The sequence below is a fragment of the Lepidochelys kempii genome, chromosome 9 (assembly GCF_965140265.1).
Source record: "Lepidochelys kempii isolate rLepKem1 chromosome 9, rLepKem1.hap2, whole genome shotgun sequence".
Taxonomy (NCBI): Eukaryota; Metazoa; Chordata; order Testudines; family Cheloniidae; genus Lepidochelys; species Lepidochelys kempii.
Window position 1 is genome coordinate 64,853,949 of NC_133264.1, and position 22,383 is coordinate 64,876,331.

At 43.9% G+C, this 22,383-nt stretch overlaps 2 protein-coding genes across 4 annotated transcripts in view; both read right to left on the bottom strand.

Moving 5' to 3' along the window:
- The window catches only part of CENPI (centromere protein I), a 28,717-nt gene extending 14,817 nt beyond the window's left edge, over positions 1-13,900 (bottom strand). Inside the window, exons 1-11 of one of the 3 annotated variants that reach the window (XM_073360815.1) lie at positions 13,714-13,900; positions 11,973-12,345; positions 11,418-11,555; positions 9,213-9,331; positions 8,433-8,540; positions 6,769-6,817; positions 6,283-6,329; positions 4,681-4,770; positions 2,529-2,657; positions 2,072-2,236; positions 1,683-1,803 (exon numbers count right to left, since the gene is read on the bottom strand). In XM_073360815.1, the coding sequence (XP_073216916.1) occupies positions 1,683-1,803; positions 2,072-2,236; positions 2,529-2,657; positions 4,681-4,770; positions 6,283-6,329; positions 6,769-6,817; positions 8,433-8,540; positions 9,213-9,331; positions 11,418-11,555; positions 11,973-12,192 (1,186 nt within the window). In that variant the 5' untranslated portion in view covers positions 12,193-12,345; positions 13,714-13,900. Of the gene's footprint in view, positions 1-1,682; positions 1,804-2,071; positions 2,237-2,528; positions 2,658-4,680; positions 4,771-6,282; positions 6,330-6,768; positions 6,818-8,432; positions 8,541-9,212; positions 9,332-11,417; positions 11,556-11,972; positions 12,346-13,713 lie in introns of those variants that run through there. The other 2 variants (XM_073360816.1, XM_073360817.1) reach the window with 2 other exon arrangements.
- A 2,939-nt stretch (positions 13,901-16,839) lies between these two features.
- Positions 16,840-21,458, bottom strand: TMEM35A (transmembrane protein 35A). Its single transcript, XM_073360818.1, has 2 exons — positions 21,206-21,458; positions 16,840-18,112 (listed from the first exon to the last, which is right to left on the bottom strand). Exons 1-2 carry the CDS (start codon positions 21,323-21,325, stop codon positions 17,726-17,728), a joined length of 507 nt encoding a protein of 168 aa, XP_073216919.1. The 5' UTR covers positions 21,326-21,458; the 3' UTR covers positions 16,840-17,725.
- Between the last annotated feature and the right edge of the window lie 925 nt (positions 21,459-22,383).

Sequence of the window (22,383 nt, forward strand, 5' to 3'; positions counted from 1 at the left end):
CACCTGAGAGTTCTAAAGGAGTTGGCGGATGTGATTGCAGAGCCAGTGGCCATTATCTTTGAAAACTCATGACGATCAGGGGAGGTCCCAGATGACTGGAAAAAGGCTAATGTAGTGCCCATCATTAAAAAAGGGAAGAAGGAGGATCCTGGGAACTACAGACCAGTCAGTCTCACCTCAGTCCCTGGAAAAATCATGGAGTAGGTCCTCAAGGAATCAATTCTGAAGCACTTAGAGGAGAGGAAAGTGATCAGGAACAGTCAGCATGGATTCACCAAGGGCAAGTCATGCCTGACTAATCTAATTGCCTTCTATGACGAGATAACTGGCTCTGTGGATGAAGGGAAAGCAGTGGACGTGTTGTTCCTTGACTTTAGCAAAACTTTTGACACGGTCTCCTACAGTATTCTTGTCAGCAAGTTAAAGAAGTATGGGCTGGATTAATGGACTATAAGGTGGATAGAAAGCTGGCTAGATTGTCGGGCTCAACGGGTAGTGATCAATGGCTCCATGTCTAGTTGGCAGCTGCTATCAAATGGAGTGCCTCAGGGGTCGGTCCTGGGGCCGGTTTTGTTCAATATCTTCATAAATGATCTGGAGGATGGTGTGGATTGCACCCTCAACAAGTTTGCAGATGACACTAAACTGGGAGGAGAGGTAGATATGCTGGAGGGTAGGGGTAGGATACAGAGGAACCTAGACAAATTGGAGGATTGGGCCAAAAGAAATCTGATGAGGTTCAACAAGGATAAGTGCAGAGTCCTGCACTTAGGACAGAAGAATCCAATGCACTGCTACAGACTAGGGACTGAATGGCTCGGCAGCAGTTCTGCAGAAAAGGACCTAGGGGTTACAGTGGACGAGAAGTTGGATATGAGTCAACAGCGTGCCCTTGTTGCCAAGAAGGCCAATGGCATTTTGGGATGTATAAGTAGGGGCATCGCCAGCAGATCGAGGGATGTGATCGTTCCCCTCTATTCGACATTGGTGAGGCCTCATCTGGAGTACTGTGTCCAGTTTTGGGCCCCACACTACAAGAAGGATGTGGAAAAATTGGAAAGAGTCCAGCGGAGGGCAACAAAAATGATTAGGGGACTGGAACACATGACTTATGAGGAGGGGCTGAGGGAACTGGGGATGTTTAGTCTTCAGAAGAGAAGAATGAGGGGGGATTTGATAGCTGCTGTCAACTACCTGAAAGGGGGTTCCAAAGAGGATGGATCTAGACTGTTCTCAGTGGTAGCAGATGACAGGACAAGGAGTAATGGTCTCAAGTTGCAGTGGGAGAGATTTAGGTTGGGTATTAGGAAAAAATTTTTCACTATGAGGGTGGTGAAACACTGGAATGCATTACCTAGGGAGGTGGTGGAATCTCTTTCCCTAGAAGTTTTTAAGGTCAGGCTTGACAAAGCCCTGGCTGGGATGATTTAGTCGGGGATCGGTCCTGCTTTGAGCAGGGGGTTGGAGTAGATGACCTCCTAAGGTCCCTTCCAACCCTGATATTCTATGAATAGAAACCCCCCCTTCCCTGGACGGGTACTGTTAAAGTCAATGCTGTCATCTCAGATATTTTTATGTACCAGTAAAACAACAATCACATATGCCTGTACAGCTAAGTACCATTACAGCCTCAAAGATATCCTTTTTCCTCCTCACCATACCTGGTAATGTTAAGTTCTTACCTTCTTGAAGAGTCTGGCCCATCCAATAGTAGAGCCTCAAGTAGATAGATTCATCTTTGACACAATTAATGTAGTGAAGCAGCAAGGAGTTCCTCAGCACTGAGCCCATCTGGGAAGGAAACTGCAAGAGAAACCAGGACAACCAGCTATTGAATGTCTGCTTCTGAAAGGTGCCAGAACAAAGCTGACACTATCAGAGTAGTCCAAACCCTTTCCACCAGGGAATACACACAGGTCCCAGGTTTTCATATCACTCCCCAATATAGTATATCCCTTTGGAGATGGAGAACATGTGCACCTATTCCCCAATAAATAGGTTATTGATATATATATCCCTGGGTCACCTTTAAGATTACACATGCTCATGCTGAGGCCTTCATGACACTCACCTCTAGGCGGTGGATGTTCTGTAAGAGCTGGGAGAAGGTGTGTAGCTGCTCCACTGGGAAAGATTCACTGTGATTGAGGATGTCAGCATGGTTGATCTCCTTGCTCCTAGTTGGATTGTTCGTGTTGGTGCTGCATGCAGGCAAAATCAACTGGGTATTCCATTTCTGGAGAGAGAAACAGGAAACCAAAATTAATAGTAGCAAACAGGATTTCAGTGCAGTCAGATAAATACACTATAAACAAGACAACCAATATTAGCCCAAACTGGGAATCACTCACTCACTCGCTATCCTGCAAAGTGCTATCCTGTGAATCATATCCCAGACTTGCAATATAAAGGCAGAGTTTCCCATTAAGTTACACTACCTTCCCCAATGTCTATCCAGACCCCAGCTCCTTTCCACAATTCAGCATGCTTGGCATTGTCTAGGATTCACATAAGTTCTCATAACTTACTCTTTTCCGGGACTGAGGGTGACATGTGCCTAGAATCAGTTGCTGGGATGTTGGAGACGTTCCCTGATTTCTTCGCCTTATGGTGTTGATTGCTGCCTTCCACAGGCTTTCTGAGTTCTTGAAGTAGGTCTGAAAACACAATCCAGGCACCTATGTGTGAGGCCAAACTAAGGCAGAGTGACAGAAAAATCAATTGCCAATTTGATACATGTCACTACAGTGACATTTATGTGCTCTATTGTAAGGACTGCGCTTGACAGTCCTAAAGGTGCTATGTTTCTCTGTCACAGTACAGTACAGCTTTTATTTCTCTGGACTCATTATCCTTTAACTACAATCTGAAAGATGTGTAAGTAATTTTCAAGGCATATGACCTTTCTCTAAAAGGTAAGAAAAAAAAGTCCCCGGGATCTCAAAAGCATAGGAATTTGCATCTATTTTAGGATCTTGATGCTGATATGCTGTCCATTCATAAAGACTGGATCTAAAGTATTTCATGTATTAAATAAAACCCGCCCAGGTATGTGTGTGTGTTTATAGTGAAGATCCCATGCATTCAAACAGCAGTGAGATCTACCATAGAAGAGAACTGGGTAATCACAGCTTTCATTGAACATTGGATTAAGTTTCTAAATATCATGGCTGTGAAGAAAGCTTTTGAAATACAAACCAAATGCAAAATTGCCAGCATAAGTCTTTATCTGAACAAAGTCTGCACCACTGAAGTTACAATCAGTTTTTAAATCATAACCCTTAATTAATGCAAGCCCCCAACCCTAATGTGGCAACTCTAAAGTTGCCTTATGAACCAATTTAACTAAAATAGATTTAAAAAAAATTTATGAGGTGAACTGGCCTAAGCCTGGAAATATCTATCTCCAATGCATGTGTGGGTACCAAAAGTTCCATCTACTCCCACCGATAAATCTGCAGCACAATGAAAACTGCAAATTTGGGGCAACGTAAAATAATCTGAAATGAACATTAAAACAAATGCCACAAAGAAAACTTGACTGATTGTGTAACTTGCTTTCATACTGTAGTTAGTAAAAGCCTCAATTTTTAGACCTGGACAAATCTGCCTCACTGGAGTGCCAGAAAAACCAGGCAGCCTTGCTGCAAAATGTAGGTTTTGTTTGCTGCAGAGTTCTTGGGGGTCTTTGTATAGTATGAAGCATATAAATAAGAGTCAATGTACATATCTTAACTTCACCAAATACCTTGCTGCGTACACAGCACACAAACATTTATGAAAATAAAGCCATCCAGTCTGTTCCTACCTTGAAACTCCCCCTAATCCACCTCAGAACACATTGTAATCTTCCCCACCATTACTTTTCATATAGCTAAAACTTTCACTGTGGGTCAGGGCCCCAAAGTGGGTTGCAACACCATTTTAATGGTGTCTCCAGGGTTTGCTTAGACTTCCTGGGGCCCAGGGCCGAAGCCCGAGCCCCACCGCGAGTAGCCAAAGCTGAAACCCGAGGGCTTCAGCCCTGGGCGGCGGGGCTCAGGTTACAAGCCCCCCCCGTCTGGGGCTGAAGCCCTTGGGCTTTGGCTTTTCCTCTCCCTGGGGTGGTGGGGCTCATGCTTTGGCCCCCGCACGTGGGGTAGTGGGACTCAGGGGGGCTCGGGTTTTGGTCCCCCATCCTGGGGTCATGTAGTAATTTTTGTTGTCAGAAGGGGGTCACAGTGCAATGAAGTTTGAGAACCCCCGATCTAATGTTTACTCTGACTGGTGTCTTCCATTATTATTATTGTGCTGCAGCAGCACCCAAAGGTGTTTGGACAATGCCCAGCAAACTCATAGGAAGATATTACCTTCCCCCACAGCACTTATGATCATATTTACAAGACATAAAAAGAGTACAACAATAGGAGGGAAACAGGCAAGGGAAGATGAGAGTAAGGACACGGTTACACCTGCTTGCTGTGTGCCCTTCTCTGCTGAATTGTTTTATAGGTCTTCTCATTTCAGTATAAATAAATGGTAGAAATTCCATTGAAAACTAATGGTTTCATTTTACTGAGTGGAGAGAGGGTACAGAATTATTCTTTCACCACTGAATTATGAGGCAAAGCTGCTTATGTAGGAAGGACAGTACACACTTTAATCCCAACACGGACACATGAGAGTCACTCCATTCCTCACCTTCATCTTTGCAGGCAAAGTTATAGACACCAGCTCAGGGCAGAAAAGTTTGTACAGGGATAGCAGAGCCTGGAGGTGAGGCTGCATTCCCTGGAAGAAAAAGAAAAGAGTTAAAATGTGCACCATAAGAAACAGCAAGAGTGAGACTTGGTCTTTAATGCTTCAGTGGCCTTGAGCAGTTTCGAACAGAAAGCCATCCGTCCTAATTAACCTCTGCAAAAACTTCAGCAGCAGAGCCCCAAGTTATTTGCTTCCTGCCATTGCCAGATCCTAATAAAAAACAGTATAGCTGAAAGTGGACAGTTTGATGGTTTTAAAAAGTTAAATTATTTTCTTGGCATTTTTGTATTCTGAGAATCCAACATAAAGATGAAGACAGCTATTTTAATGGCAATAGCTTTGGTGGGTGGAAGAAGGGAGGGAGGGAGAGAGAGAGAGTCCTCAACATCCAAGTGTTGAGTATCTTTCACATTTTTCAGTTTTCCACCCCCTATGTCCTGCACTGTGTGAAACATTTCAGAGTCAATAAAACCCAGAAGTGTTATAGTTGGAGAGACTAAAGCTCTCTCCCAAATTATTTACATTCTGTGTCTGCATTTATATTCTGTGTCTGCATTCTAATACTATGTTGGACAGCTTGTTAGCCATCAGTGTGTTTTACGGTCCATGATCTCACTTGGTAGATCTTTTAAAAATCTCAGTTTGCCTGTAGGAGGTAGGGAAAGAGCAGTAGCTGCTCCTCCCTCTGGGTTCAGGTTCCCACTACCTTTCTAGTATGGGGAAAAGAGATGTTGAGATAACCAAAAAGTTGCTGCAGTTGGGAGTCTAACGCAAGAGTATGTAACAAAGGAAAATAAATGCTGTCCAAGATTGATTATAGATGCAAGAGAAGACAAGGAAATGGAGGACACCTAGAGAAGGGCAGACAGGGGATTGGCAGCAAAGGGAAAGAGAGAACACAAAAAGAACCGATCAAACAGAAAGAAAAAAGGTATAGAGAATAAAAGTATGGGTTAGAAGAAGCAGTTTGGTGGTTAGAAGAAGTGACCTGGCATCAACATCCCAGGCTTTATTCCTGGCTCTGATACTGACATGGGTACCATGAGCAGGTCACAGCATTTGTGCCTCAGTTTCCCTTTCATATAATGGCGATATCTGCCCACTGTTTTGATATTCTTGGATAACAGTGCTACAGAAGTATAAGAAATATGAAGTGAACAGGAGAGTGGAAGATAAGAGAGAGAGTGCAGGAAAGGAAAAGGGAAGCTAAGAGATGGCTTTCAAATTTGTTTAATTTTATCTTCTCTAGCTGTAAAATGTGTAATTTTTGTAACTTTTTTGTAAGTATCATTGTGTGGGTGCTTGGAAGGGACACAAGGTCCAAATTAGGGATGTGTGCAGGTTTGGAACAGCCCTTGTGCTAAATGGCAAGCTGTGTGCGCAAACTGTGGCAATCCAAAGGCTGGAAGCTACTGTTTTGAAGTCTAACCACCTCATCCTTTGCAATGATATCTGCCATTCCTGTGAAAACATTAACCATAAGAGTTGTAAGCCTAATTCCAGTTACCTTGCTTACTTGTTTCAGGATTTCTAGTGACTCACCATCTTTGCCTGTAGATCTACCAGTCTCCTCACACGAAAAGGCTTAACTGTGAAAAGAAAAAACATTTAAGAACATTATGGGTAGAATATAACATATCAGACATTTCGGTACAAACGAGAAGCTTCTTAGCCAATACACCAAAACAGATCAAGCTACACATGGAAAAGGGCAGAAACAGCAGGAACAGACAGACCAATCATCAGCTTTATGCAGAAATTACTGGTCAAGGGTTTTTGGCCTGTTATACAAGTCAGCCTAAAAGAGTATAATGAGTCCTTTCTGGTCTTAAAATTGATGAATTTTTGAAGCCATCATGTTAGCACTGCAGGAAGAAAGCACTGGGGAAGATAATGGTCATCACTTTTCTGAGCACATTAAACCAGCCCTGTATCACACAAATGGATGGTCAATGCATATTTATGTTCTGTATGACCAAATCAACTGGAGCCATAGGAGCAGTCAGGAAGCTGACGGAATGGACTCACCGCTCTCTCTTCTGGTTAGCAGATACAGTAGATGACAAACATAGGGGCACTGCAGAGAAAAAGGATCAGTAAGCAATCTGATTCATCAGGATGGTTAATAGGCTAAATTCAGAAACTACTTCCACTGGACACAACTAACAGGCTGGTATCTCATACTGAAGTAAATCTCCTCAGGATCCTGCTGAGATACCGAGGTTGAAGTGCTTCAATCAGTTCCCAGGATGCAGAACATGCACCAGATTCCTCAGAAAGAAGTCCTTGCTGTCATATGTATACAGTGCCAGTACAATTCTGCATTAGAACTGACAACCAATGTGTATGCCAATAGTTTCATTTGACACCATTATGCACATTCCTTGGTGAAGCTGTTCAGTCAGGGTCCATTTGGGAGAGGGCCCTTGTTTCTCAAATGAGGGCTAATCAATTCAGAAGTTGGTGAGCAAAAGGACATGAATTATTGTATCAAAAACAGCTTCTTTTATCAGCGCTTATAATTGAGGCAAATGCACTGGGGGTCTGGCATTGATTTCTCTGTGCCAGATATTAATCTTTGCTGCACTTTCAACTGACCTATTCCTAAAGAGTAGGAATTCAGTTGTAGGAATCCAATTTTCAGCAGAGGTCACAAGCAAAGCTGAGCAAGACCAGCCAAACATACTGCAGGAAATACACCAAAGAGGATATAAGTCTACTGTACTGCAGTACATTTTAAACAACAGACATCATGCAGGACTTTTCACAATGAACAGCAATTAATGTGTCTGCTCTCTCATGGAAAATACCTATAGGATTTAATAGAAAATACTCTCACTATACTATATTTTTAAAAACCCTACAGAAATAGAATGATGCTCCTGCTAGAGTATTCCTTATGTCCATTAAAAAATTCTACAGAAATGGCCTCATTCTCTCAAATTCTATAGGTTTCTAGCATAATTTCTATAGAACTCTATGTATCTTCATTTGTTTGATGTTTTCTAACAGTCCCAGAGGGCAACATATGAAAATGTTACATGCTTTTCTGACCCCAAGTACAGTTCTGAAGAGATCAGTATTTCACACCTTCCCGACATGAAACAATGGGTGGTGACCATAAAATACTTCTGTAACTACCATATAAAAAAAAGTCACGACTGCCTGATTCCCACTTAAGTTATATTTATCTTAGGTGAAATAGCATTTGGATTCTGTTTATTAAATAAACATTGCTTTAAAAGACTCTTTTTTTGCCTAAGGTGTGCAGTCAGTTCCATCCTGGGACCTGGAGGTTTTACCTGTTCGCTGCCTGACATTAAAGGCAATGCTAGACACTGCAGTGTCACACTGTCTCTTGGGAACTGAGATAGCATTCACTGTCACTCTGCTCTTGTTACAGAGCATGAAGTCCTCGATAATCATTTACACAACCTTGCTGTAGGTGCCCAAACTAGAGTAATCTTATGTTGAACTTCCATGCTGGGTGTCCTAGGTTCAGAAGAAATTTTGGAATCATTGGAAAAAAGCAGAGTGAAGAGGGCCAGTCACTCTACTATAAACACATACTCCAGCACTAGAGGAAAGGGCTCCACTCTAGTTACTCCTGACCAGCATAAATGAGACGTACAGTTCAGGTGAACACTCTAAATTCGTTCAGAGCCAAAGGAACATTCTCTTGTTCTCCTTACCAGCTTCTCATCTTGCAGGGAGCAGAAGAAGAAGCCGTAGAGCGCATGAAGCTTTTCTTTGTGATCAATGAAGTCAAACATTGCAATCAGCCATCTTAAGAAGAGCAGCTGCAGTGAAACAAGAGAATCACCCTGCAGTAAATGAGGGAAAAGACCAGACAGACTGAACACCACCCCATTCCAGATGATTTATTTAAAGTTGTACACCCTCCTTGAGATCAGCAAGGCAGCCAGGGAACATTTTGAAGTTTGGTATAGCCAATCTCTTTGTAATGGTGTTAAAGCTTGGGAGAGCAGTAAACACTAAACTTAGAATGAAAAAAGTGCCCTGTTTTTGAGCACATGCTAACCTCTAGGGAACTGTTCACTTGAATTTAGACTGCTCTGACTAGTCTCCCATGCAGACCAGTCAGATTTATGGGATTCCAAGACAAAGGCTTCAATCTATGCACCTTCAAGGATTATTAGAGGCCATATTTTGTTCAGACCTTGAATTATCATGATAGGCAGGAACGTCTTGCTGCCTTTTGGGGAAATGTTTGACACCACAGGCATATTGAACATCTTGATGTAAGTAGCTTCCCTAAGAAACTCAAAAGTACAGAACTCTGTTAAAGACCTGCTATTCCAGTGCTAGGCTTCTCTGCAGTTTTGCTAACGGGTACCAACTATGTGATGACTATGCACATTAAGCCTCTGGATTTCCTCTTCCTACAAGCAGCCTGCTCTGAATCATCTGTCCCCAGTAGCTATTACTACTACAAGTGTTTGTAAAGTTACCTGGGTGCTGCCAGAGCATTTGCCAACACAGAGCCAGGATACTGCTGAAACCACTGAATTTTCTGCTATTACTGAGGCTGGAATCAGGCACTTCAAGATCCGACTATTTACTGTATCAGCTAGAAAAGAGACCATGTAGAGTGAGACATTGCTTCAAGTTCCAGGTTCTTTGGCATGTCATATGCAGGTGAGACCATTATGTCCTTTCTGGGACAGATTATTTACCTATTTGCAGCTATCACAGGCTGGAAAAAGAATTTAACAAGGACTTACTGGAAAAAATTCTTACAAAAAGCTTTAAGACTGGTTAATAGTCAAAAAGTAGGAACCTGATTCTCCTCACACCAGTTTTACAGACGTGCAACTCCATTAACTTCAATGCAGTTACTCTGGATTTACAGTAGCATAACTAAGAGGAAAAAAAATACAGCCAGTTGACATGCATACTGCCTTTATTAGCCTAGATACCTGGAGTATTATGGAAGTATGAGCTGAAGGAAAAAAAGGAATTTCCTTTGAATCAGCACAAGGTCAGAGTATCCGAAACCATTTCAGATTATAAATCCAAGTGGCCTGAAAGCTAAAACCACCACCACTTTCCTATTTTATTAGCCAGTTCCAAGTTCATCCTAACTACAGTTATTGTCTAGTGGACATAAAATTGGACCACCCCAGGACTTTAGTTAAAGAACTAAACACTATTTAAATACTAGAGTCAGGCAAAAGTAACATGAATTCTTTATAGCTAATATTTGACTAAGGAACAAACAACATAAGAAAATAATACAAAACACACACATTAGCAGCTGTTCTTTTGTTGCCATACAGTGTCTGAGTCAGTAGCTTGACAGTGCTTGAAAGGGACTTGGACTACAAGCCAACACTATTCAATACTGGTCTATGATGTAAAGCACTAGTGTGCCTATTTTAAACTCATAGACTTTAAAGGTCAGAAGGGACGACTGTGATCCATGTAGTCTGACCTCCTGCACCTTGCAGGCCACAGGACCTCACCTGCCCATTCCTGTAATGGGCCCCTAACCTCTGGTTAAGTTACTGAAGTCCTCAAACCATGATTTAAGACTTAATGTTACAAAGAATTACTAATTTACACTAGTTTAAACCTGCAAGTGACCTATGCCCCATGCTACAGAGAAAGACGAATTCCCCCAGGGTCTCTGCCAGTCTGACATAAGGGAAAATTTAAATGAACCTGGCAGGTCAAATATGGACTAAAATTTGAGTTTTGTAAACATAAAACCAACAAACATTTCCCTAGCTCTTTTCAAAATTTCAAATAGAGTATATTGAATGGCATTCATTACAACATTTGCAACATGGTGCTAGTACACCAGAGCTAGAAAGTGAAACTGACTAGTCTATCGTGATTACTCAGGATAAGGGAAAAGTAAAAATATCAGAGTAAGAGTGAGAACTGAATTAAGTGTTTAAAATTTCACTTATGATTTGTAATGTTATCTACATGTAAAATGTGAGATTGTCAGTTGCACATCAATTTAGTTTTGTAAAGAACCAATTATTTTAGGCCAACAAAAAGGGACCTACTAAAGTTGTAATAACCAGAAGAAAAATATCCTCCACGCTCTAACATGCATCTTTAGTTTTTTGAGGTAGAGGATTGTTATTTGTTTTAAATCCATTGGCTCATCACCAATTTAAAAAAAAAATGATGGCCAGTAATTTTGAAGAACACACTTATCGAGTCTGCACCGACACTCCTTTCCTTTGTCCCTATGAGACATTGCAAAAGTTGAAGCTAAAAATAAGCAGTCATGTCAGTTGCATGTCAAGGGAGAAGAAACCCAAACAATCCCCAGCATGTAAGAGGAGAGAAAGGTTTTTAGGGACTACAAGCCTTTAAGAGATTTTATAAAGTAAGTGAAACAGCAGTAATTTTTTAAAATTTGAAGACAAGCAGTAATCCAATATTTTTTTTATATATATTTGCAATTTTTATCTGAAGCATTCCCTGTCCCTACTAAGTTTGCTGCACTTATTTTAGCAAGAACTCAGAATTTACATTAAAGAACTTTAAGGATGCTGTAAATTTACAGTAAGGGACAAACCATGACAAAATAACCATCATAACATATTCTCTCAAAGCCATGGATATGGTAAAAAAGTGGCGTCTTCCTTCCCTCCCACATTCACAGTGAACATGCTAGCAATTTCTGAATGTTTTACCAAGGTGGCCACTGAGTGCAACATTCAGCAACACATCAAGTCCTTCTGGGGATAATCCTCTCTGCAGGGCAATGTTTTCCACAGTAGCCAAGTGTTTCTGCAGAACCTCATTCTTTTTCAGTGGAATGTAGTCTTTAACTAAAAGAAGAAAAAAATTTAGGGATTAAAGTGCATCCTAATAATCAGCCTCCTGAGAAATGTGTATGTCCACATGCATTCTGTCCCCAAATCTGTCTTCTGCTCATAGTTTACCACTTTAAGAGAAAACACCCTGGTTTTCAAAAGCTTCTGTCCACCCACAGCTCCCATTAATGGTTCCCCTGTATAGTTTGTTTTCTCTGTCTGGGTGTTTTACAAAGCAATTGCGGGGGCGGGGGGAGAGAAGAAGAGAGAGAAGAGACTCAAGATAGGAAAAATGATTATAACACCACAAAAACAGCCAGATGGACTCAAATTGTATGTGAAACTATTTTAATCTCATTTAAAAATGGACTAGATTTCAAGTTGATAGTGCCCTTTTCAATATCAGAAGCAAAGTCATATCACTGCTCTTACCTCTCTCAAAATAGGTCAGAGCTTGCTCCAGATGGTCTTGTGTGCTGTTGCCTGCCTGGTCACTGGCAGATTGCTGCTTCTCCTTCTCATGTTTCTGTGCACTTTTCAAGTCCAGAGTCTTTGGGCCAGTTGTTCTCTCTCCTATTTGCCATGCAGAGAAGCTACTATGGCGAACCTGCAAAGTCTGCTTTGGATTCTTGGCATTCTCTCTTTGCTGCATCCCTTCAGTCTCCCAGCTGGGAAGGGCGAATTAAGTACTCACTCATCTGCCAGTCTGGTTCCAAATCTTTCCCCCAAAGAGGCAAGAATATAAATCAAGGCCCCACAGCCAGATATACCCCCAGCAGTTGAAGAACATCAAAGAGCCACTTGCCTGCAAGAAGATGAAAGTCAGTTTATCCACAGGTTTCAGAGCCTTTCCAAAAAACCCACTAAAGGATCCAGCATAATGTAACTATGACTGGCCATAAACCACTTAGAGCATCATGTGCCTCAGAAAGGTCAGATAATCCAGTTAGAAGAGTACCTATATACACAGGCCATCCAGTGTGTACATACAAGCCCAATTCTTCCCTCCAGCAGAGAAAGATGAAGGAAAGCTCACAAGTAGGGATTTTTAAAGGGAAATGTCATCTTGAAAATTAAATGTCTGAAAGACATTTACAATTGTAATATATAACACTGAAAACATTAGCAAAAATAATCAAATTATTTTTCCAGTTTATTTTGTGCATTTGGCACCATTTGTGCACTGTCAGTTTTATTGTTTTATTGGGGACAACTTTCCATCCCAAGGACCCTCAACTTGTGAGTTATGACCCCCTACAAGGTAGAATTTGCAATTTTGCCACAGCCAGAGACTTGATATTTTTTATCTCCCTGTCCTGCAGGGACCTGCCTTAAGCTACCTCTTGTTGTTCTCTGGCTTTCCCTTCAAGGGGAAGTTAAGTAGCAGGGGAGGTTGCAACCACGGGCTCTTTTCTATGGATTAGCACTTGCAGTCTGACTTTCTCCTCTAGCACTCAGACCAAAACACCAAGCAGAATGCTTGCTAGCCCACCACAGAAATGACACCAGGGATTACTATTCTACCCCAGGCACGAGCAGTTTGGTATTGTTGGCTCTCCAGCCCACCAAACTCCCCCTGGCTGGAAAGGTTCTTAGATACATCAGCAGCAGAGCAGAAAAACAGGCATCTAATAACACATAGCACATATATTCTACAATTAATCAGCGTTTAAACATTCAAGTTGACAGGGCCCCTTTAAATAACCCACCGTTCTGAATTTCCAGTGAAGGGGGAAAGAACGGTGCAGAGACAGAAACAGGACCGTGAGCAGTCAAATCAGGCAGGAGCCTGGCCATCGCCCACGCGTCTAGTGATCCCTGCTCCGCGGGCGCTCACCCCACGCTCCCCACCTCCTGGGCCACTGCTCGGCCCCCGCAGCACACCCCTGCAGCAGGGCCCTCTGCATGGAGCACCCAAAGGCCTCTGGGCTGCTCGGAGCTGCCCCGGCCCCAGCGGCGCTCAGAGCCCGACCCTGGACAGGACCGCGAGGTCCCCAGCTCTTCTGCGCCGCAAGCCCTTGGGCCCTGCACGAGAACTGTCGGCCCCCGCTTCCCTCACCCCCCCCGGGCACGGAGAGGGTCACCGACCGGCCCCCTGGTAACACGCCTGTCCCCCGAGTATCTACGTCCTCAGGTGGCTGCCCACGCTGCCATGGTAACACCCCCACTTTACCTGACTCCACTGGTACCGGTTTTTTTTTTTAACCGTCCGATCAATTCAAACCCCCGCGCCACTCCCCAAACATGCGCAGATCGCAATTGTAAGGGAGCAGAGAGAGAGGAGATGATCATTGCGCACGCGTGCGGAGCCCTCGGGTGCGGATTGGTCGGCAAAAACTGACCTCATCAGAGCGTCAATGTTCCTTGTGAGCATGCGCAATTCTCGCGCGGGCGGGGGGAAAGAAGCGGGATGTCTTTACGCATGCGTATTAAGGTGATTGAGGTTCGTGACTGGGTTATGCGCCTGCTCAGTGCTATGGAGGACTTTTTTTGTCGGTTGGGTCAGGTGGTCACGTGACTGCAGCGGTATTGCCGCGCGGGGCGGAGGAAGAACCTTTAGATAGCCAAGAGCGAGGTCGAGCGCGGGCCAGGCCTACGTAGGGGACCCTCCCTCATCAGGGCAAAGGGGCTTCCCCCTCCCCTGGCTGCGCCACACCCCGCAGGGGGCAAACAGGCAGAGAGCCCGCGTAGTGCCTGCCCGCAGAGGAGCCCCGGGGGCCTCTTCCCCAGTGCGCTGGGGGTACAGGGGCGCCAGAGGTTTCCTCCCTGATGTCTCTGAGGCGTTCGCACACCACTGCCCACGAATAGACCTGTGTGCTCAGGAGCATGCAGGGGAGCCATGCCCACCTCGACCCCCATGCCTGCCCAAGCCCACCCACCTGCCCAAGCCCACCTACTCAGGCCTGCCTGCCTGCCCATGCCGACCTACACATACCTGCCTCCACCTGCCTGACCAAGCCAACCTGCCCACCTACACATGCCTGCCCACCCATGCCCACTCACACATGCCAGCCTGCCCACCCATGCCCACTTACACATGCCCACCTGCCCACCCGTCTTCCTACCCACCCATTCCCATCTACATGCATATACCTGCCCACTCATACCCATCTGCCTGCCCACCCCTGTGCACATTCCCCAATGCACCTCAGCATAGCGGACAGCAACATGCACTCTGGCATGCCTTGCGCAAGTGGAAACACAGCAGAAGGCGTGTGTGGTTTTCAGCAAGCCAGAAGTTGATGCACCAACTCACTATCCCTCTTGCTTTGTCAAAGCTGCCTTTTGACTCCCACAGAGAGAGGCTCTGCCCTGCAAGCCTGTGTCTCTGGCAGGGAAGTCGCTGCAGTGTCAGTCGCAACAAGCAAGGTCTCTCTCCTGCAGCTCCTATGTTGTTTCTAGGGAGGATAGGCCCTTGAAAGGGGCTGCCCACAGAAGAACTGAAGTGGTGGCAGCAGGATGGGAGGGGACGTTGCTGAATTCAGGGCAAAAGGCGAAAAAAATGAGAGGAGTAAAAAGGAACTATTCTCAGTGGTAGCGGATGACAGGACAAGGAGCAATGGTCTCAAGTTGCAGTGGGGGAGATTTAAGTTGGATATTAGGAAAAACTTTTTCACTAGGAGGGTGGTGAAACACTGGAATGCGTTACCTAGGGAGGTGGTGGAATTTCCTTCCTTAGAAGTTTTTAAGGTCAGGCTTGACAAAGCCCTGGCTGGGATGATTTAATTGGGGATCGGTCCTGCTTTGAGCAGGAGGTTGGAATGGATGACCTCCTGAGATCCCTTCCAACCCTGATATTCTATAACTCTATGAACCTGAAAGGGAAAGTTAGCATGATAAGATGCCATGCTGGGGCCTGGATTCAATTTCTGGCCCCTTATCTCTTTACTTCTAGCAAGCAGGAATGACTAGTGCTCCAAAAGTAGCATGCCAACACACATTGGGGCAGCGAGGGCAACCCGATATAGGCAAATAGAGAGCTCTGTTGGTAGACTCCAAAAAGCAGGCCTTATCTTGTTCTTTAATGAAAGTTGTAGCTGCAGTTGGGGATCATCATAATAGTCCAATATGGGAGAACTGTAAAGGCTCTGAAAAGGGGATGGAAGTGAAGTGATGGGAAGGTTTTCAGGCTTTCATGGCATATGAAGTGCTTTGAGTTTGCATCAAATTTATAAAATTTTCAAGATTTTATGCTGATTATGCTTTCTTGGTAGGGTGTCCAAAGCTATGTGAGATATTTCACTAAAGACATGAACCTGCTCCCAAAAGCTTTATGTAAATTTTAGATGTGACACAAGTGAGAATGGCAGCCATGCAGAGGATCACAGCAACAACTGTGGGCACTTAGTTTAAGCATGTGCATGTCTTGGTGGTTCTGTAAAGATATTTTAAAAATAAACACAGTGACATTTAATTTTGGGTATCAGGTAAGAAATTACTTCAGAAGGTGGAACAAACTACATATGCATTTGGGCTGACTTTGGAATAGTCACTTAAAACAGAAGATTCTATAACAAGCGTGGTCTCTTTTATAATTTTCCCTGTATTCTCCAGGACAGCTGTTGTGAGAGGTAACTAAGCACAACTGGAAGTTCTGCAAATGTCAGTCTCAATCCCCCATATTCATCCAGTTCTCCCCATAAATGTATTTTTTCACCTCCAACCGAATCTGTTCTCCAAGGTATCCTTATGACTGCATCATGACAAAATGTCAGGGAACTTGAAATAAAAATGGGGGAGATTATATACATGCAGAACAAACTTACAAAAATGGTATCTCTCCCTTAACAATGGGGTCATCCTTAACATATATGCAGCTGAATGCTGTCTAATGTGCTGAATACAATTTTTCAAGGGCTGAGATTGAAGGTTTCTGCAATATAGGAGGCACCTAGTCTATTTCTGCTACATCCTTAAAAAAGCGGCAAAGTGGTTGGCTAGACCTGACACAGTACTCCAGGTCAATATGTATCCTTGGTTTATATAATGATAATATTTTCAGTATTACTCTCTAGCTTATTCTTCGCATACCGTAGCAAGTTTGCCTTTCTGATTGAAAAAATCTCTGCTCAGTGTGGAGAGGCAATGACTGCTTCATAATAATGGTCAGTCCCTTTCTTAAATGGTTATAGTAAATTTAGAACACAATGATGTAGTTCAGATTGTTCTTTCCAATGTACATTATTTAGCACTTTTCAGCTCTACATTTTCCTTTCCATGATAGAAATGGTCATACTCAACCAGGAAGGGACTTTTGGGCAGATGGCATTCTAGAAAGACATTCAACTCTGCCAAGACATTTTCCTCCAAATTTCAAAAAGTTTATTTTCATGAATAATTAAAAAAAAAAAACAACCCACAGATAACTACCAAGAAAAGCAACAAAATTTAAATGCATCTGCCAAATTTTCAGATATAACACAGAGAATCAGGCGCTTTGTGACAAGACTGGTCTCCTACTTGCTCAGTGACCTCCTGTGTGGATGTGAAAATGAGGATCCTGGGCACCCATAACAATAGCTGGCAATTCCGTAAAGTCTGGGTGAGCAGTTAGGAAAGGGTAGGTGAGCAGGTAGGAAAGGGTATTTATTTATTTTTGGAGGGAGACACTGACCACGGCTCCTCTTTTTGCCAGCAACAGGCACGTGGGTTTATTACTGGGCAAATACCAACCTTTGGACAGTTCTAATCCGTAATCCTTATTCTCCACTGAGAGAGATGGAAGGGATGCAACAATTGGCTCATGCGAAGCAGGAAAAATAGTTTCTCTGTCCAGTTCATTGCTCTAGTGTTAAACCCTGTACAAAAGGGAAAACCCAGGCAGGTGAGGTATAAAGGGATCACCGACCTTTTTCCTCATAACCAGTCCACACAGAAGACTTGTCACAGACGTGGTTCTGAGTAGGGACTCCCTCCCATGAACACACACTCAACAAGGTACATTTTTCCCCCATGGACTAATTAAAAGACAATGTGTATGAATATGGTTAGGGAAGAGGGTAGTTCTACGGTGTTTGGGTTGCACAAGCCAACATGTGGTGATTGCGTGACAGACTGTTTCCTAAGCCCCGAATGCAACCTTTTAAATAAAGAAACAAATAAGAATAAAAAAAACCTTTTTTTTTTTTTTTTTTTTTTTTTGGAGAGAGCTGCCTGGAGGGTCCATGTCCCTCAAATGCATTCCTCTAAGACACCTTTACTTTGCCTTTCTCAGGAGCTGCCTCGTGGGCAAGTGGCTGCTCATCACCATTCACCAACAGGATCCTCTTCTCAGGTGGCTGCTCCTCAGGCTGGCGGGCGATCAGTAGGCGGCAAGTGAGCAGGATCCCGAAGACTAGGGCATGGGCATAGCGCTTGAGTGGGTCACCCACTAACTGGTGAAAAAAGAGCACAGCGAGCACGAGCAGCAGGAGGAAAAAGTTGGCCACGTCCTTGGGGCGTCCAGGCACCAGTGTCATGATAATGCCACATGCCACCTCCAGGGCACCAATGCTCTTGCGGAGAAGGATTGAGCTGACTCCCATCTTCTTCAATATGGGAAGGGCTCGGACGTAGCTTTTGTAGGCTCGTTTCTGGAATCAAACAATAACAGTACAGGTACAGCACTCATTAACAGAGAGCAGTAAAGGGTAGAGAAGGGTAGACTGTATCTGACATTTCATCCCACAGGATTGCACAATTTTTTATTGAGTTAACCTCATATATAAAACTGTACATAAAGATCACATCACTCATCACTGTTGTATAGCTAGATACCTCTAGGGTGGTATACAGCAGATGTTTGGCATCCCCACTAGGGAATCTGTTGGAACAATATTCCCCACCCACCCCAACTCCCAACATCCACTTTCATGGTCTCTTCTTTTCTAACTGGAAAACATAATTCTTTGAGATGGGAATAAAAGGAAGTAACTGTCAGGCTAGGAACTGGCTAAGACACAGTGTAGTTGGCATACTTTCTACATGTTCTTGGGAAATTAATTACTAAAATCTGAAGATGCTATTTATTGTTAAAATTAACAATGCAGAAAAGGGTTGTCAAAAAAAAAAATCCCTCTCCCAAACTGAAATGCCTTTTTTAATTAAAAGGAAGATCCCAAATAACGCACCTCAGTCCCTGCAGAGCCAAGGGACAGAAAATAAAAACAAGATGCATGGCAAATCTCGAAATGGCCTAGAAACTCCCAGGGTTCTAAATTTCACATACAGTAGAGACTTAGCTGAGGGCTATACGTCAAAGGTAGGATTTGCTAGAGCAGGCTGTCTCTCTCCACATACCCTTTTATGATTTTTTCTTTCCTGTACAGAAAGCAGGCTGGCATTTGTCATCCTGGTTCTGAGGGTTATGCTGGATTTACAAACATTCTTATTAATAACAATCTTGTTCCCCCGCCCCAAATTGCCAAGGGGAGAAAAGTAGGTATTGGACAGAACAACTTAACTTACCTCCCCACAAATATTCAAGCTCTTTCATTCCAGCATCACCCAGTGAGAATTTTTTTCTCTTTGAGCACACTTTCAATTCTTCTGGGTTTTAAAGAGGCCCCTGGTTTACTAACAATGCCTAACACTATTTTCACTTCCACTGGAGCGTACTGGTCACCACAGATATTCCTGACATACTGGATTCACACCCCATTTTCATATTTCTTAGGAGGAGAGAAATGATAGATATTCCAATCAGTTCTGATCAAATATGAGCTCAGCAAAGCTGACCGGTAAGAATCAGTGACTTAGCCAATTTCTCAGTACTCTCAATGTCATTATGGAAACATGGTCAGAACATCCAGTCAGATGCATTCAGACAGCTTTGCTTTTTCAGCTTTGTAAAGTTGACACTCCCTTCCAAGGACAGTTGGTGATGTGTTTTTTTCACACACACACACACACAGCGTGTTCTTGTTGCTATAAAGAGGTTAGCATTTCTGTTCCAAGCCTACATTTTCAGGCTTTAAAAATATGCTTTGAAGCAAAGCTTCTTCCCAAAGCAGCAAACTTTGTAATCAGATGTGTAAAAAATATTGGTTTAAAAATGAAATTTGGCAGTAGGACTCCCTAATCACTAGATATTTTTAATACCATAATAAACTGGTTCACAAGTATATTCTTTGAATGGACTTAGAACTGCTCAGCTCAGTGTTAGGTCCTATGCTGTAAACAGCTAACAGAGGTTCTTCCCTTAGCTCAGGTGGCAGGGGCCTGCGCTTTTCAGAGCTGCAGGATCTGAGTTCTAACTCCATTGTCCCCTATGGGATTCAGCATAACAAAAACCATGAAGTTCTACTGGGCCACGGCTATATTACAATACAATATAGTACAGGTGATGGAGATCATGTCTAATCTGCATGCCTCAGTTTCCTGATTTGTAAAAGGGGGATAATAATTTTAACCTATCCACACAGGGCTGTTGTGAGGCCTAATTCACTAATGTTTGCAAAGCAGAGAGGAGCAAAGGATTATAATCATAGTGATCAAGGATTCTGTAAGTGTGTTTAAATTAAAAATCTTGTTTTTAAAACTTATTTATTTACATTATCATAGCTTGGGAGCTGTGGCTTCTGGATATTCTCTCCTTCCTTTCACCCTGCCCCACAAGCCACCTCTTCACACCCTCCCCCTACTGGGAAACCCATTCTGTGGGCACCAGCAAGGCCAGGGAGACGCAGATGTTGTTCGGCAGGAAGGGGAAGGCAGCTGAGCAGGTGCACTGAAGAGAGAGAACAGAATGTGCTGGAAGCTTCCACCATTGTTTCCCAGTGATCCAAAGAACCTCAGCATGCAACACCTTCCAGCCATGTTAGTAAATAAGAGACAACGAAACACATAAAACCACAGAAGGAATTAAGCACAACTGCTTTGTCAGCCTGCACCTCGCGGCGGGTCAATTTCTGCAGCGGGTTCGGCCCTGGGCCGAAAGAGTGAAGGAAACTCACTGACTGATAGACAAACAAATGCGTATGCTGATCCCTGCTCTCCTTCCAGCCCTCTCCGGTGTTACAGAGAGGCAGGCAGGCAGGCTCACTGCTTGGTGCTGAGGAGAACGAGAATATCTAGTCCTTTTCTAACACCTTCTGACTCAGGATCTCAAAGTGCTTTACAGTGGTTAATTAGTCCTCACAACCCCTGCGAGGTAGGGTCATTCGGTGTCACCACCCCCATTTTGAGGCACAGACAGTTTAAGGACCTTTGAGTATCTGGTTTCCAAAGCAGGCACATTCCCCTTCTCCACCCCAAGTCCTTTTCTTGTCAGGGGAATGGAAACACCCCCTAGTATGACTGACTGGTCCTGGTCTCCCTCTTTCCATAGGGGCACCAAACTGGCTTGGGGTTTCATCCTCCTTGCACTGTCCTCCCTCTTTCTATTCATCGGAGATCACCTGCAAAATCAGCTCAAACAGAACCAGACCAAGGCCTGTCGGCAGGATTTGATTCTCAGCAGCTGGGTTTTATCTGTTTCTTTGTTTAGCACCAAATAAGGAGGAGAATGAGCTTCCCGCTGCCCTCTCCCCCCGGCCCCAGAATTCCAGGCTCCACAGCATTGCTGGCTGTGTATCCTCCAGCAGACGTTCCTGCAGCATGGCTGCTCCTGTTGCAAGGTTGTGGGGAAGAGAACATACAGCCGCTAGCGGTAGGTCTCCCGTCCCTGCCACTGCTGCTGTACTCACCATCTCGTTGTAGGCATCTTTGCTGAGCCTTGGGGTTAATTTGATCGTCCCCATGAAGACAAAGAAAAGCCCCAGAGCCACCGAGAGAGCCACAATGGTTACAGTTCTGGGAGATGCCATTCGGCCAGTGAGAGGACGTCCTAACTAGGCCTCTTGCTCGCTGTCCGTGCAGGAGGTGGTCAGCCACCATGGAAGGAGATCAGGAGCAAAGCTGCAGAGGCAGTGAGAATGACAGACACTGAGAGAGAGATTCTACCTCTTCCAGTCAGCAACCTCTGGGTCCTAATGCCCCACCAGTCATACTACCTGTTAGTTGCATTGTGCTACCACTTGCCCTATAACAAAATAAATAATAGTAAATAAATATGATTTATGGCAGGGTTACATTTATGTAGCACCTTGCCTCTCCAAAGATCCAAAAGTACTTTATAAATCACCCTCCTCGGGGGAAAAAAAACAACGAGGAGTCTGGTGGCACCTTAAAGACTAACAGATTTATTTGGGCATAAGCTGTCGTGGGTAAAAAAAACCCACTTCTTCAGATGCATGGAGTGAAAATTACAGATAGAGGCATAAATATATATTGGCACATGAAGAGAAGGGAGTTACCTTACAAGTGGAGAACCAATGTTGAAGGCCATTTTAGTCAGGGTGGAGGTAGTCCACTCCCAATAATTGATGAGGAGGTGTCAATACCAAGAGAGGGGAAATTGCTTTTGTAGTGAGTCAGCCACTCCCAGTCCCTATTCAAGCCCAAATTGAGGGTGAATTGTAGCTCAGCAGTTTCTCTTTGAAGTCTGTTTTTGAAGTCTGAGGTTGAGAGAGGCAGCCAGGTGCATAGCACAGTGAATCCCATTGGGAGGGTGAGGCTATTTTGGCTAACAGCAGTGGAGCAATCCCCTATCCTTAGAAAAGGCGCTCTATGATTGTTAATGCTCAGGCAGAGCAGTCTGCACTTCAGTTTGCAAGGGCTCATTCAAATGTTACAAACAGAAAATTGCGTGATGCTCAATTTATCTACATCAGAAGGATAAAAGATGGAGTCATCCCTGCTGCAATTTGAGTCTGTGGCGGGTTCCAGTGGAGTCTGGTGTTTAAAAGCTGAAACTCAGCCCACTAACTCATACCCTCAGCTCAGAGACAAGATATATAGCTCTTTGCTCCATATGTTTAATCCG

Coding starts and splice junctions, on each gene's coding strand:
- TMEM35A (XM_073360818.1), bottom strand. CDS start 21,325: ATGGCATCTCCCAGAACTGTAACCATTGTGGCTCTCTCGGTGGCTCTG. Junction 18,113..21,205: donor AAGATGCCTACAACGAGATG/GTGAGTACAGCA, acceptor GTTTGATTCCAG/AAACGAGCCTACAAAAGCTA.